The 16,974-nt window shown below is 36.6% G+C and overlaps 1 protein-coding gene across 14 annotated transcripts in view; it reads left to right on the forward strand.

Annotated features, from left to right (window-relative positions):
• WDFY3 (WD repeat and FYVE domain containing 3) overlaps nt 1-16,974 on the forward strand; it is a 276,232-nt gene that overhangs the window by 108,555 nt on the left and 150,703 nt on the right. For 11 of the 14 annotated variants that reach the window (XM_027059971.2, XM_027059983.2, XM_027059961.2 and 8 more), the window contains 3 exons: nt 1,955-2,008; nt 5,625-5,734; nt 9,866-10,027. In XM_027059971.2, the coding sequence (XP_026915772.1) occupies nt 1,955-2,008; nt 5,625-5,734; nt 9,866-10,027 (326 nt within the window). The remainder of the gene's footprint in view (nt 1-1,954; nt 2,009-5,624; nt 5,735-9,865; nt 10,028-16,974) is intronic. The other 3 variants (XM_027060007.2, XM_027060036.2, XM_027060021.2) reach the window with 1 other exon arrangement.

Consider the following 16,974-nt stretch of genomic DNA (forward strand, 5'->3'; position numbering starts at 1 on the left):
AAACTTTTGAAATTTATTAACTTCAGAATCCACTGCATTGAGATTCAATTCAATTTTTGTAGATTTTACTTCCACAAAAGAAACCTTTCCTGATCACCCTATCCCAGATCCTTTATCCTCTCCCCATACCAGCATTTATTCAGTCATCTTAAGTACTTCCTCTAGAAGTTTGTCGTCTGAAAGTAACTTGTTTATTTATTTAATTTTATTGTCTCTTCTGTTCAGCCCTGTATCACCTAGAAGACTCCTTGTTACAGATGAGATGCTCAATAATTTTTTACTGATTTTTGATATAGGATTTCTGTTTGGTTATTTACTTTTTTAAATGCATTGAGAATTGGAGTAGTGTTAGAAAAGCCAGACTTAACTGATGTGTAAGAGAGAAAAGCATTGTTTTGGAGTATCTCCTTCTTCAGTCTTAAAGAACCCTGGCTGTGGGAATCCTTGTTCTTTTATTTATAGTCTTGAGTGTTGGAAGTTTCTTTCAGTCAGTGTCATTATCAAAAATGGGGATTTCGTGGAGATTTTTTTGATCTTTTGATTTTTTCTAGAAAAAAAAATCACATTTTTAAGATCTAGGTACATTCTGAATCATCTTAACTTTTATATATCCCATTCTTATTTTCTGATTGATTTTTATTGCAGTAAAAAAACATATGAGATCTACCCTCCTAACAAATTTTTAAGTGCATAACACAGTCTGCTTTAAGCACAATGTTGTACAGGAGCTCTCTTGAACTTTTTTATCTTATATAACTATAACTTTATACTCCCTGAACAGTAATTCCCCATCTCCTCCTTCTCCCAGCCCTTGGCATCTTTCTATTTTTTGTGTCTATAAGTTTGGCTACTTTTGATACCTTACATAACCTTTTATTTCAAGAAAGTTATCATTGAAAGTAATTTTGCAATGATTTATATGCACATAATTTTTCTCCAAAAAAAAAAAAAGACAGGTAAAATGAGCCCTCTGTTATTCATTTGAAAGTTGTATGTATTTGTTGTGCATCATGGCAAGATTATTTTTTTTTAAGACTCCTCTGAATTTGGTGTGAAATACTTTTTATTTTATTTGTTACCTAATTACCACTCATGTAGCAAGTCATTTTATCAGATCACTTTGAACATGGATTGCAGGTATGTCAGTAGGAAGATATGCTAATCTGCAATTTCTATTGTTTGAATTTGTCCATCAGAAGTTAGTAAAAATGGAAGTATGCAAAATGGATGCACAGACTGATGTGTAATACATTAGGGCATCTTGACAGTTCTAGTTTTCTGTCTCCCATAATGTAATTCTCTCTTGGTTGTTGCCTCCATGTGGCTTTTGTTAAAAATATGTAGTGACTTTCAACTAATTTGAGAAAATTTATAATTTTGTGGCCATATCAGGTACAGTGTATAGCCTAAGATTTTTTTAATTTAGTTTACTTTTTTTTTGAGGGAGAGAGAAAGTGTGTGTGGGGGGGGGGGGGAGGGCAGAGGGAGGGGGAGAGAGAATCTTAAGCAGGCCCCATGCTCCATGCTCAGTGCGAGCCTAACCCAGGACTAGATCCCACAACCCTGGGATCATGATCTGAGCCAAAATCAGGAGACAGATGCTCAACTGACTGAGCCACTCAGGCACCCCTAAAGATTTTTCCTATTGTAGTTATTTGTTAAGTTCAGCTATGCAATCTGCTTAGGTCTAAGGGCACTTGGTCACTTTAAGTCACTGAAGCAAAAAATCTCCACCCATCTAAAAATAGTATTTTCAGGTTATTTTTAATGATGTTGCTGCATGATAGGTGCCGCTGTTAAATACAGTGGTGTGATCTCCTATGGGCAGCGTCCTGGTGATGGGAGAAGCTGGTTAATGCTGGCCACAATTGGTGTCTTATACAGCATCTTGTGGCGGGATTAGTATACTGTAGTAAATCCCCAAGTAGACAACCCGGCCTCTTTTTTTAAACAGAAAAACAGTGTGTCCCGCTGTCCTCCAAGGATTTCACAGCCACAACACCCTCAGGTAATTTCATTCCCAGGTGTGGTTATGTATCATCAAATGAAAAAAAAAAAAGCATGGAAGCTATCTATGAGTTCTAATACTGTTTTTCTGACTAACTTTTGGAAGTTTTTTGGGGATGGGAAGGAGTTTATAGGGCTTGGTTTCTTCATTAATGAAAAAAATGTAATAATACTGTTAACATGTCTCACATTATCATCCTGTTGCATAAGTTTGAAAATGTGCTTTAAATGCAAAAGAAAAATTGAATCGCGCTTACTGTTAACAAGTTTTGCATTCTGATTGTTCTGAATATTGTCTGACTGAAACCACTTATATTCTCTATTTAAATTTCTTTTAAAATTGTCTACCTTCTAGTCTTAATCTAATAATGAGCTCTACTAACTCCATTTCTGTATTTTTCAGTTAACTATATGTATTGAAATGCAGTGTGAAAGCTAAAGCTTGAATCAAATGATTGGCAACTCTCAAGATGAGTTAATATGTTCCTTTCATTAACTCTTATAACCTTAAATCATTTAAATTTGTATTTGTTAAATATTAGCAAAATTAAAAGATCCTAATGCAGTATCTTTTTTTTTTTTTTTTTACTAGAACTGTTTTTCTTTCAAAGTTTTAAGAAACTCTATAATTTACGTAGGTTTAATTTAAAATTACTTTCTAGTATATATAATTTTTTAAAGATAGCACTTGATGTTAAATACTTTCTCAATGAGCTTCTTGACTCGTTTAAATACAAAGTAGGAGATCCCATTAAAGTGTTTTGAATGGCAACATACTGAAATAAGTAGGTGAGAGTAAAATTGTTCTTATGAATACATTTGTTATGTAAAGATCTTTTGTCATTGAGATCTTCTCCACATTCCTCTCAAAAAAGAATAGTTGTTATTATTAAGTTGGTAAAGTTGTTAGATACTATTAATAATTACACTATCTTGATCTTTTTCACTTATTTAATCAGCTCAGCAATCCATTGAACTTTGAGGGTTTTTTTAAAAATCTATTATTTGTCCTTTCTTATCTTGAGGAATACCTTATATTTGTTGTCAACCGAAAGAAGAGAAACCACAAATGCCCACTATTACTCAAATAGAACTGTTGCAAGCCAAGAGTACATTTTTGGTGTTTCGGTTCTTAAAATAAGTATTAGCATTCATTGTTTATAACTGACAACTTATTGAATAGCAGAAAATACATCTTTGTCCAATTTTCTTTTAGCATTAATAGTGTTACGTTAAAAAACATGGGTGGTATTCAGATTCACCCAAAACGTGTCTTATCTATAGCTCACTAGCTTTTGTACCAGGAAGGTAATTTTGTCTCTTGAAGTCACTTTAGTTCTCCACCATCCGTTTTCTTTTTGCCTTCTGTCAGAAGCATAGGTGGTATTGACCAGTTCCAGTTTTGTTGTTGTTGTTGTTGTTATTGTTGTTGTTATGAAATAGAATTTTGTTACTTTGATTTCACTGTGGAATAATCCATTTGAAGACTGCAAGTAGATTTTTAATATGTTGAGTTAAAAAATTGGAAATACACAGTTTGACACCAAAGCTGCCATGGAAATGAAAGCATAGCATGTCAGCCTTTGACAGTTTTACTCACTAGAAAGGAGTCGTCTTCCTTACAGGAGCGTTTAATTCCTAGCAAGGAAGAAGGGCTTATGTTACATAACAAATTGGTCCATTACAGGTTTGCAAGAAAAATTTGCAGATCAATTTTTAACAGTGATCTCAAACCACAGTTGCCAAAGAATGTTTCTCAGTGGTATTCTTTTATTTGTTTTGCTCCGTCTCCAAAGAGAGCTTCCCAGTTTAACCAGCCTTAAGCATTGCTTTCTTCATATTATTACTCCCCTTTTCAGAACGTCCAGGAATCTCTCTTATCCATAGTAATTCAGGCACTCTTGATGTTCCTAACAAGTTGAGACCGTCCTTCTTTGATCTCCCTGGGTTGATTTATTCACTCGTTTAACAGATGTGGATTGAGCACCCACTTAGTGCCGGTGACATGCCTTACACTAGGGTCTGGCAGTGAATGAGGTGGACCAGGAGTCTGCTCCCATGGTGTTTATTTTCTAGAGAGGGAGGAGAGGCTACAAATCAGTGAAAATGTGAATACAATAATTTCAACACTTTTAAGATATTGAAATATTAGAAATAAGCCAGGTTTCTGTTGGCTTCCGTTTTTCAGTAATTTTTTTTTTTTATCACTGTCTTTATCTCTTATAGGCTAGACAGCTTGGATTTGAGTGAAAGTTCTGTCACTGACTAGCTGTGTGGCTCTAGGCAAATTACTCATCCTCCCCATTTCTCAATTTGTATTGTTATAAGGGGTATAATACTAGAAAATAACTCATAAGGTTCTTGTAAAGATTAAATAAGTTAAATCTTCAAATACTTAAAACAGTGTTTGTTATACAGTTAAGACTTAGTAAAAATAAGCTATTTAAAAATTTTTTCCTATTAAAATATTCTTTCAAATGGAAGTATATAAAGATAAAATATGCCCAGCCCAGCATTGTATGTAAGTCTTGTATTCACTCAATTATTTGATGACATACTTTTATCTTGATTGTCTTAAATGGAAGAAAAAATACCTGTAAGGCAACCTAAATTCTGTTTATTCTGCATTTTTATGATGTGTGTTAAGTGTACATTAGCAACTTACCAGGTTGATTTTGGTAAGTGAACAGATTGCACACCTTTTCTGACAACTTTAATTCATCCCCTATATTGATAGAAAAATTGATGGACTCTGTGCTGATGAAATGAAGTGCACAGTTTAAGGATTTGTCCATTTATCCTTACCTCTAAAGGCATAATCAACTGAATTTACGTTGACAGATTCTTCCAACAGTGCAGTTCTGTGACTGACACTCACCGTTCCTACTGTCAGCTGCTGCTCAGGTCACCCCTTGTGTGTATCCCTGGGGCAGCCTCCTGATTTATTCCCTGTCCACCAGAGTCTCTGCCCTTCCAGTCTGTCTTATACTCACTAGTGAAGAGTCTTAGAGTAATCCTTTTATCATCTACTTTGCTCAGGAAACTACATTTACTTTTCTTGCCCAGAGAGTCAAATACAGCCTTTAGATTACTTTCCTTCATAATTTGACTTTAATTTTCTACCACTACTGTTGATAGTAGACTCTAATTCTCAAAATGCTCTTGTAGAATATTAACCCAGTGTTATTAAAGTTCTTTGTCTTGATCTTACATATTAGGCTCAGTCTTCTATTTACACTTTTGTTTTAATTCTGTGCTTTTAATCTCTCTGTTCCCTGCTTTCCCTCCCACTTCCTAGACAAACATATCCTTGTTTGCCAGGTACGTTTAGCTCAAATTTTACCTTTCTCATGACTCTTTTCGACTAGCTCATGATGTAACTGTCCCTATAATATAGAGGTTGATTTCTGTGTTTCTGTATTAATATGATAATAATGCTGTAAGGGCCTAGATATACCATTAAGATATTGCTCTTTTTCGCATAGTTTACATAGAGCATGTAATAGTGCTGATTTAAAGCACATGCTTCGTAAATGATCATTTTTTGACAGGTTATAGGGAAGAAGTTCTTTATATATGATTTTCCCCCACCTCATGGCTTTCCTTTGGTTTTATAGAAGCTGCAAGTCGGGCCATAGTCCAGTTCCTAGAAATCAATCAGAGCGAAGAAGCCAGTAGAGGTTGGATGCTTCTGACAACAATTAATTTGTTAGCATCCTCTGGTCAGGTAAGTTCTTTGTTTTCATGTTTGATAACTTGACTTCCTTTTTTATCCTCTTGGAATTTTGTGAAACTAAATGCATCATCATATCCAAATAAGATTTTATGTTAATCATTATATTCTTAATCCTTCTAATATATGCTTTCATGCTTCTCACAGCATCTCATGAGGAGGTTTATGTTACTACAAATTTTACACCTGAGGAAATGCCAAACTTGAATGGTGTATTTCGTCTTTGTCATAACACACAGAGAGCATGATACCATTAGTATAGCATGTGGGGCACAGCAATGGACTTCTGGGACTGTAGGCCGGTAGCCTGGGAGCTCTGGCTCCATCTGGCCAAAACCAACACTTTTGTAACCCACATCAGGGAAATTGCTTTAGAAGAATCATCTGACCTTACTTCACTAATAAGGAACAAATGACATGAAAAATATTTGTAAATTCTTCTAAATTTTATGGAAAATAGGGGAATAGTGACATTTTCAGGATAATATATATTCCCTTCCCACTTGATTTATTCTGGAGATTCCTTTTATTCCCCCTCTCTAAACCACCTTTAATCATCTGCCATAATTTCTGTTGCACGTACTCAGTTACCAGCTATTTGGATACCTGACTTTTGGCCTGTGATGTTTGGGGGATGAAAGAACTTGATTCAGGGGCACCTGGGTGGCTCAGTCAGCTAAGCATCCGACTCTTGATTTCAGCTCAGGTCATGACCTCACAGTTTGTGGGATGGAGCCCTGCAACAGACTTTGCGCTGATAGCGGGGAGCCTGCTTGGGATTCTCTCACTCTCTCTTTACTCCTCGACTTGTGTGCATGTGCTCTTTGTCTCTCTCTCAAAAAAAAAAATAATAATAATAACCATTAACAACAAAAAAAAAGAAAGATGTGTTTCACCCTTCTAAAACTCAGAGTAGAATTACCTATCAAAGTTAGTACCAGTCTTGAGAATGGTTCTTGTCTAAATTATGATTCAAACAACTCACATCATTTAATAATGGAATTTACAGAGGTGGCTGTGACATGAGTCATATACCTTGGTGGGCCACAGCAGAAATGATGCATATTTCTTAGTAACCATATCCTGAAGCTAGTCATTAGCCTAAAGTAGTAGCACTTAGGCTTTTTTTCCCCTTAGAATAATGTTTCCTTTTTTTGTTTGCTGGTTTATGTTTGTTTGTTTCTTAACATCACAAAAGGAATCAGACCAAGTTGCTCTGATGTACCTGGGACTTGCCAGATTTCGGCCCAGAAGCCCCACATCCCAGACAACTCCTAAATTCTGGGCAAATGGAGATGTTTATTTATCCTATGTCACCTTCAGATAGTCCTAAAGTGGCCAACTGTTTCCATGTATCTGTGACCATACCAAAAACCTATCAAAATATCAATTCTATTTGCTATTGATGCTAGCTATAAATGCCGCCATATTACTGTACCAAAATTTGGTTTGGTTTAAAATAGCATGTAAAATAACCATTTTTAATTGTGATATTTCTAAGTCTTATTCCTATTCTTTGTAGATGCTGTCTTTCTCAGGTGTGAACAGAAAGTGTATCCTACCAGAATATCTGACACATACTAGAAAGTCAGGAAATGTGGATTAACCTAATCACTTTTTTAAAAAACATTTTTTTAGAGAGAGAAAGAGATCGTAAGCAGGGAGTGGGGTGAAGAGGGAGAGAGAGAGAATCTTAAGCAGGCTCCACACCCAGTGCAGAGTCCGACTCAGGGTTCGACCCAATGCAGGGCTCATTCCCACGACCCTGGGATCATGCATGATCTGAGCCAAAATCAAGAGTCGCATGCTCAATCGACTGACCCACATAGGTGACCCTTAACCTAATCGCTTTTTTAAAAATTACAAATGTTGCCAATTATCAGTTTGGATACCAAGTTATGCTTATACTCTGCTATAAAATGAAACTGAAAAATCATACCAATTTGCCTAATGAAAACAGAAAGCTAGTAATAATCTAACTAGAAAAAGGTATTTTAAGAGAAAATTTAGTGCTCTATATTTTGAGCTGACTTTTATGTTTATATGCCATTTTCTGTTGATAGCAGTGAGATACAGAGATGACTAAAACGTCCTGAATCAACATGTAGATGACAGAGATGGAGTGAATGACAGTACTATAAAATGCAGTCATGGGATATATGTACTGCTATGAAAATAGAAATGTGAGAGTTATAAATTTTGTAGGTGAGGGAGGGAGGAAAGATGAGGAATTAAAGTTTCAGACATGGGCAGACATTTAAACTGAGCATCAGATGTATAGAGACATGGGGTATCTAGAAATAATCAATCATGGAACAGCAAAAGGTTTTTGAAATATTTAGAGGCAGGAAATGTTACTGGATGTTTAGAATAAGGACCAGATCATGCAAGGGATTGTTCTTTGGGTCCTCTCACCTCTCTATCACCCTGCTACTGCATTAGTTCAGGCCCCATCTCTCATATGGTTTTCTGTATTAGTTTCCTAATGACCCTGGCCTTCTTGCTCTTTAGATCTAATTTAGATCTATATAACCACCAGTGAATTTTCTGATATCTGGTTCCATTACTGCTTTGTAACACTTCACTGGTTCTCCAAGGCCAGCAAAATAAAAGTCAGACCAGAGAGGGAGACCATATGATACATAGGTCCCTGGGCATATACACTTGTGGACCACTTAACCAGCTTTAACTAAGGCAGAGTATCTCAATTATGAGCCTCAATTGCTTCGTGTATAAAGTAAGGATCATACAGTAATAGAATCTACCTTATAAGGTTGATGGAAGAATAAATGAGATAATTAAAACGCTTAGCCTTATGCTTGTTTTATAATTGATACTCATTAAAGATTAGACACTACTATTGTGGCTTTTTAGGAGTTAACAGTTTTGGACTCAGGTTCCTGAAACATAGTGTGTCGTATAGTTCAACCTTCTATGTATCTTCAGGTGATCTTTCCCCTCTTAATTTCTATACTTTTCCTCTTCATTCCTGGTAGTGTTGATCATTCCTTTTTCGTAGTTATTGATAACCTGTTTCTGCTAATAGACCACAGTCTTCTCAAGGGCAGGGGTGCTTTGTCGTTTCCTGCCCAGTTCCCAACATACTGCCAGACATACCCTATGCATTCAGTGAATGTTTGATTAAAAAGTTGATAAACTAAATACAGGTGACAAGGTGACACCAGCCTGTTGATCTCCAGTGTATGAAACTTTTTGTTCCAAACTGGACCATGAAAAAAATTTGGCAATTATTATAGCATACTTCTTAGGAATACTGAAATTTCACCATAAGAAGGTGGACTTTCTTCCTCTAGAAATTGTTGAAAATAATACACAGATTTTTCAGTGTTACCTGTATCCTTCAAGTGTCCTTCCAACCCCAAGAATGTTTAATAATAATAAAAGTGATAGCAAAGCAACTACTAATATATAACTTAGTGCTTAATATATCTCAGATTTGTTATATAATGCTTACATTAACTCTAAGACCTATTATTATATTTATTTTATAGGAAAGGAAACGGAGGTCCAGCAAAGTTAGTTTGCCCAAGTTTATGGTTGAATTTCTTTTTTCTAAATCCAAAAGTTCATTTGCTTTGAAACATGCTGCCTTTTAATAAAAAAATAGCAAATCTAATAAATAACAAACACATCTCAATACACACACACACACACACACACACACACACACGTATGTATTTTTAGAGAGAAAGAGTGAGTGCATGTGTGTGAGTGGGAGAGGGTAGAGGAAGAGAGAGAGAATCTTAAGCAGACTCCATGCCCAGTGCCAGGCAGCAGGGATGGGTGTGATGCAGGCTCTATCTCACCATGGTGAGATCATGAGCCGGAATTAAGAGTCAGACGCTTAACCACTGAGCTACCCAGGAGCCCCATCTCAATATCTGATTAAAGCAGATTTGTCCAAATGGAAAATGAGTATTTGTCAGCATGGAGTCATTTTTTAATTTTTCAGGCATTTAAAAAGTTATTTTGATACATAATTTTCTGGCTTAAAATTTGTGAGTTAATGATTTAAATTCTGGATTAATATTTGTGAACTTACTTAGCTGTTCCAATTATGTCTGTCTGTCTCCCTATTCACTTATTTATTGGTTTGTTTTCCAGAAAACCGTGGACTGCATGACAACGATGTCAGTGCCTTCCACCCTGGTTAAATGTTTATATCTGTTTTTTGACCTTCCACATGTGCCTGAGGCAGTTGGAGGTGCACAGAATGAGCTACCTCTAGCAGAACGTCGTGGACTACTCCAGAAAGTTTTTGTACAGGTATGGAAGGTGCTGTTGGCCTGGCCATCAATACCAGTCTATTGAAAGTGAAACAGGTGCACTCCTTAAAGAGATGTTCTGCTTATTCCATTTTTTTTTTTTTATAGTATTCCATGCTCTTTATTATTGACTTTATCTCATATAATTGTCACATTTCTTGACTCTGAACATTTCTTTTGAGGATAATGGAACAAACCATTAACAAGTTTATTTCTCTGAACAGATTCAACTATTACGCTTTCCTTTAATATAGCAATACAATCTCTAAAATGAACTGCTAAGCAAGAGAAACTTTTATTGACTATCATATTACATTGGGGTAATATTTCTTACAAGAAATTCTGTTTGTTGATGTCTAAATATAGGATTCCTAGCCTATAAATCTCTAACTTGTAAAAGGCAGTTTATTTTAGTGACTGCTGCCACCTCCTCTGCTCCCTGCTTGTAAAATCCTTCTTTACCACTGTTGCCACTGTTCAGACTTTTAATAGCACTGGTGGCTAACCAAGGTTTAAATAGACCTTTGTTAGTTAGCCTAGAAATTTTGCCATCATTTTGATATCCTTCCTTGGGAGAAAATTTTCAAGACCAACGACATGCATTTGGAATATAGTCTGTCCATGGGACTAATATTTAAAAACTTTTTAATGTTTATGTATTTTGTGAGAGAGACACACAGAATGCAGGTGGTGGTGGCGGGGGCGGGGTTGGTGGCAGACAGAGGGAGACACAGAATCTGAAGCAGGCTCCAAGCTCCAAGCTGTCAGCATAGAGTCCAACATGGGGCTCGAACTCACAAACCATGAGATCATGACCTGAGCTGAAGTCAGACACTCAACTGACTGAGCCAGGTATTTTAAAATCACATTTGACAGAAGAGGACAGATACTGTATCATTATACTTATGTGTATCCAACATGCTCAAACTCCTAGCAAGTAGAATCCTGGTTGCCAGGAGCTGGAGAGTGGGATAACAAGAAGTTTTGTTCAGTGTGTATAGAGTTTCAGGTTTGCAAGATGAAAATGTTCTAGAGATCTATTGTACGTGTAATGAACACTACTGTTACCAAAAAGGATTAAGGTGATAGATTTTGTGTTACGTGTTTTTAGCTCAGTTAACAAAAAAAACCCTACACCTGTTTGAATCCAGTTCTCTGAAATTATATAACTTAAGATGCAGATTTCTCACCTCTAAAGTAAAGATAAATGATACGTACCCAAAGGGGTTTGTGAGGATTAAATGAAATAATACACAGGGCAATGGTGCTGTGCCCAGGATGTGGTAGACATGACCTACAAGTCCCTGTGATGGCTGCTCTTGCCACCACAGCCACCACCATCAGTGAGAGTAGCAGAGGGAGCACTGAGCAGTGGGTCTGCAGTAGATAAGGTGGAGCTGGGTGCCGATGATGAGTACATCTCACGGTACTGGGGTCTTTGCTGCAGCGCTTTGTGGACGTGTGAGCAATGAAAGGACTGGAGAGAGGGAGATTAAGGCAGTTTTAGAAAGGAAAAGACAGGATTATCAATAAAGAACTAATTCAACAAATACTTACTGAACATTGGATTTCTTAGATACTTTTTGCTAGTGGCTAGGTAGAATCCATTATCTTATATAACTTGCAAGACAGCCCATGACTTCAGAGGTTTTGTTTTTCTAAAAAATGATGATGAGAGCAAATGGCAGAAATAGGAGTAGACGTTAGGTTTATCTGAGTCCTGAATTAGATTGGGTGAGAAAAGCAATAGAAATGAACAAAGGAGTAAATCCCATAGGAATTGAAGCTGCTTAAGACATTGCTAATGAATACAGTGGATTAGTCTTTGCTTATTAGACTAGTAAACCCTATTTCCACAAAGCCCTTCTAAACAACTAATTAATACCTTAGACAATAAATGTAAACTGACTTTTATGTATTTAATACTAAATAAGTATAGCAAAGATTTCTTCTAAAACTTAAAAAAATGTTTTCAGTATCTGAATGCAGTGGATGTCTCCAACTAATTGTGGGATTCATTTTAGCATATTGGAACCATTGAATGTTACAGCCAAAAGGAACTTCCAAGAGAATTTAAATGAATGAAAGTCACCACTTACAGTTACAGAAACTAGGGGCGCCTGGGTGGCTCAGTCGGTTAAGTGTCTGACTTTGGCTCAGGTCATGATCTCACAGTTCAAGAGACCGAGCCCCGCCTTAGGCTCTATGCTGACAGCTCAGAGCCTGGAGCACTTCGGATTCTGTCTCTGCTTCTCTCTGTCTCTCTCTCTGTCTCTCTCTGTCTCTCTCTCTCTCTCTGCCCCTCCCCCACTCATGTTCTTTCTTTCTCTCTCTCAAAAATAAACATTTAAAAAAATTAAAAAAAAAAACAAAACATGGTTACAGAAACTAATAGCTGAGGCTGTGATCCATAGCAGATATGTGGCAGGAATGGGAGCCTGGCTCTTCCCACTGCCTAGTCCAGTGTCCTGTAGTGCGTCACTTCCTTGTTTTAGTTTCTCATCACAAGCCGGACACTGCTATCAAACACCAATGGAGACAAACATATTAAATGTTTTCAGAAAACATATTGTTTATGATCGATGAAATCCCTGTGTTTATCTTATGTGACACATGGTTTCCTGGAACCTTAGCAATTGGTACTGCTTCATGTAGGCATTTTTTTTTCTGTTTGTTTAGATTTTTGTTTATTTGTTTTGTGTGTGTGTTGATATAGCCAGTTATTTCGCTGCCGTACTTGGCTATCCTTAATGACACAGTCCCTGCAAGTAGGTATGATTAGTGTATGGGAGAAGAGGAATGAGATATAGACTCTTCGGTTTTCTATTGTATACAATGAAAGGATTACATGAGATTATTTCTGAGAATCCTTTTGCCTTTGAATAATAACTAGTTATTTTTTGTTTTATATTTAAAAAAATTTTTTTAAGTTTACATCCAAGTTAGTTAGCATATAGTGCAACAATGATTTCAGGAGTAGATTCCTTAATGCCCCTTACCCATTTAGCCCATACCATCTGCCAACCCCCTCCACTAACCCTTGGTTTGTTCTCCATATTTAAGAGTCTCTTATGTTTTCTCCCCCCTCCCTGTTTTTATATTATTTTTGCTTCCCTTCCCTTATGTTCATGTTTTTTTATCTTAAAGTCCTCATATGAGTGAAGTCATGATATTTGTCTTTCTCTGATTTCACTTAGCATAATACCCTCTAGTTCCATCCACGTAGTTGCAAATGGCAAGATTTCATTCATTTTGATTTCCGAGTAATACTCCATTGTGTATATATACCACATCTTCTTTATCCATTCACTCATTGATGGACATTTAAGCTCTTTACATACTTTGGCTATTGTCGCTAGTGCTGCTATAAACCTTGGGGTGCGTGTTCCCCTTCAAAACAGCATACCTGTATCCCTTGTATAAATACCTAGTAGTGCAATTGCTGGGTCATAGGGTAGTTCTATTTTTAATTTTTTGAGGAAACTCTATACTGTTTTCCAGAGTGGCTGTACCACTTTGCATTCCCACCAGCAGGGCAAAAGAGATCGTCTTTCTCCGCATCCTCGCCAACATCTGTTGTTGCCTGAGTTGTTCATGTTAGCCATTCTGACAGGTGTGAGGTGGTATTTCATTGTTTTCATTTGTGTTTCCCTGATAATGAGTGATGTTGAGCATTTTTTCATGTGTCAGTTGGCCATCTGGTTGTCTTCTTTGGAGAAGTGTCTTTTCATGTCTTTTGCTGATTTCTTTACTGGAGTATTTGTTTTTTGGGTGTTGAGCTGATAAGTTCTTTATAGGTTTTGGATGTTAACCCATTATATGATATATTGTTTGCAAATATCTTCTCTCATTCCATTGGGAATTTAGTTTTGCTGATTGTTTCCTTCGCTGTGCAGAAGTTTTTTAGTCTGACGAGGTCCCAATAGTTCATTTTTGCTTTTGTTTCCCTTGCCTCTGGAGACGTGTTCAGTAAGAAGTTGCTGCGGCCAAGGTCAAAGAGGTTTTTGCCTGCTTTCTCCTTGAGGATTTTGATGGCTTCCTGTTTTACGTTTAGGTCTTTCATCCATTTTGAGTTTATTTTTGTGTATGGTGTAAGAAAGTGGTCTATGTTCATTCTTCTTAATGTCGCTGTCCAGTTTTCCCAGCACCGCTTGAAGAGACTGTCTTTATTCCATTGGATATTCTTTCCTGCTTTGTCAAATATTAGTTGCTGTATGTTTGTGGGTCCATTTCTGGGTTCTTTGTTCCATTGATCTGAATGTCTGTTTTTGTGCCAGTACTGCATTGTCTTGATGGTTAGAACTTTGTAATACAGCTTGAAGTCCTGGATTGTGATGCCTCCTGCTTTGGTTTTCTTTTTCAAGATTGCTTTGGCTATTCGGGGTCTTTTCTGGTTCCATACAAATTTTAGGATTGTTTGTTCTAGATCTGTGAAGAATGGTGGTGTTATTTTGATAGGGATTGCATTGAATACGTAGATTGCTTTGGGTAGTATTGACATTTTAACAATATTTATTCTTCCTGTTCAGGAGCAAGGAATCTTTTTCCATTTTTTTGTGTCTTCAATTTCTTTCGTAATCTTTCTATAGTTTTAAGTGTATATATTTTTCACCTTTTGGGTTATATTTATTCCTAAGTATTTTATGGTTTTGGTGCAATTGTAAACGGGATCGATTCCTTCATTTCTCTTTCTGTTGCTTCATTGTTGGTGTATAGGAATGCAACCGATTTCTGTGCATTGATTTTATATCCTGCCACTTTGCTGAATTCATGGATCAGTTCTAGCCATTTTTTGGTGGAATCTTTTGGGTTTTCCATACAGAGTATCATGTCATCTGCGAAGAGTGAAAGTTTGACCTCCTCCTGGCCAATTTGGATGCCTTTTATTTCTTTGTGTTGTGTGATGGCTGAGGCTGACTTCCAATACTATGTTGAATAACAGTGGTAAGAGTGGACATCCCTGTCTTGTTCCTGACCTTAGGGGGAAAGCTCTCAGTTTTTCCCCATTGAGGATGATATTAGCGGTGGGTCTTTCATATATGGCTTTTATGATCTTGAGGTATGATCCTTCTGTCCCTACTTGCTTGAGGGTTTTTATCATGAAAGGATGCTGTATTTTGTCAAATGCTTTCTCTGCGTCTATTGAGAGGATCATGTGGTTCTTGTCTTTTATTGATATGACATGTCACATTGATTGTTTTGCAGATATTGAACCAACCCTGCATCCCAGGTATAAATCCCACTTGGTCATGGTGAATAATTTTTTTTAATGTATTGTTGGATCTGGTTGGCTAATGTCTTGTAGAGGATTTTTGCATCCATGTTCATCAGGGAAATTGGTCTATAGTTCTCCTTTTTAGTGGGGTCTTTGGTTTTGGAATTAAGGTTATGCTGGCTTCATAGAAAGAGTTTGGAAGTTTTCCTTCCCTTTCTATTTTTTGGAACAGCTTCAAGAGAATAGGTGTTAACTCTTCCTTAAATGTTTGGTAGAATTCCTCTGGAACGCCATCTGGCCCTCAACTCTACTTTTTGGGATATTTTTGATTACTAATTCAATTTCTTTACTGGTTATGGGTCTGTCCAAATTTTCTATTTCTTTCAGTTTCAGTTTTGGTAGTTTATATGTTTCTAGGAATTTGTGCATTTCTTCCAGATTGCCCATTTTATTGGCATATAATTGCTCATAATATTCTCTTATTATTGTTTTTATTTCTGTTGTGTTGGTTGTGATCTCTTTCATTCTTGATTTTATTTACTTGGGTCCTTTTCTTTTTCTTTTTGATCAAACTGGCTAGTGGTTTATCAATTTTGTTAATTCTTTCAAAGAACCAGCTTCTGGTTTCATTGATCTGTTCTGTTTTTTTGGTTTCAGTAGCATTGATTTCTGCTCTAATCCTTATTATTTTCTGTCTTCTGCTAGTTTGGAGTTTTATTTGCTGTTTTTCTTCCAGTTCTTTAAGGCATAAAGTTAGGTTGTGTATCTGAGACCTTTCTTCTTTAGGAAGGCCTGGACTGCTCTATACTTCCCTCTTATGACCTCCTTTGCTGTGTCCCAGAGGTTTTGGGCTGTGGTGTTATCATTTTCATTGGCTTCCATGTACTTTTTAATTTCCTCTTTAACTTCTTGGTTAGCCCATTCATTCTTTAGTAGGATGTTCCTCAGTCTCCAAGTATTTGTTACCTTTCCAATTTTTTTCTTGTGGTTGATTTTGAGTTTCATAGAGTTGTGATCTGAATGTCTGCACAGTATGATCTTGATCTTTCTGTACTTACTGGGGCCTGATTTGTCTCCCAGTATGTGATCTATTCCAGAGAACATTCCATGTAGACTGGAGAAGAATGTATATTCTGCTGCCCTAGGATGAAATGTTCTCAAATATATCTGTTAAGTCCATCTAGTCCAGTGTGTGCTTCAAAGCTGTTGTTTCCTTGTTGATTTTCTGTTTAGATATCTGTCCATTGCTGTAAGGGTGGTGTTGAAGTCCCCTACTATTGTATCATTATCAATGAGTTTCTTTATGTTTGTGATTGATTTATATACTTGGTGCTACCACATTTGGAGCATAAATATTTACAATTGTTAGGTCTTCTTGGTGGATAGACCCCTTAATTATGATATAATGCCCTTCTTCATCTCTTGTTATAGTCTTTATTTTAAAGCGTAGATTGTCTGATATAAGTATGGCTACTCCGGCTTTCTTTTTATTGACCATTAACATGATAGATGATTCTCTGTCCCCTTACTTTCAATCTGAAGGTGTCTTTAGGTCTACATTGGGTCTCTTGTAAACAGCATATAGATGGATCTTGTTTTCTTACCCATTATGTCCTTTGATTGGAGCATTTAGTCCATTGACGTTTAGAGTGAGTACTAAAAGATACGAATTTATTGCCATTATGTTTCTTGTAGAGTTGGAGTTTCTGATGGTGTTCTCTGGTCCTTTCTAG

The sequence above is a fragment of the Acinonyx jubatus genome, chromosome B1 (assembly GCF_027475565.1).
Source record: "Acinonyx jubatus isolate Ajub_Pintada_27869175 chromosome B1, VMU_Ajub_asm_v1.0, whole genome shotgun sequence".
NCBI lineage: Eukaryota > Metazoa > Chordata > Mammalia > Carnivora > Felidae > Acinonyx > Acinonyx jubatus.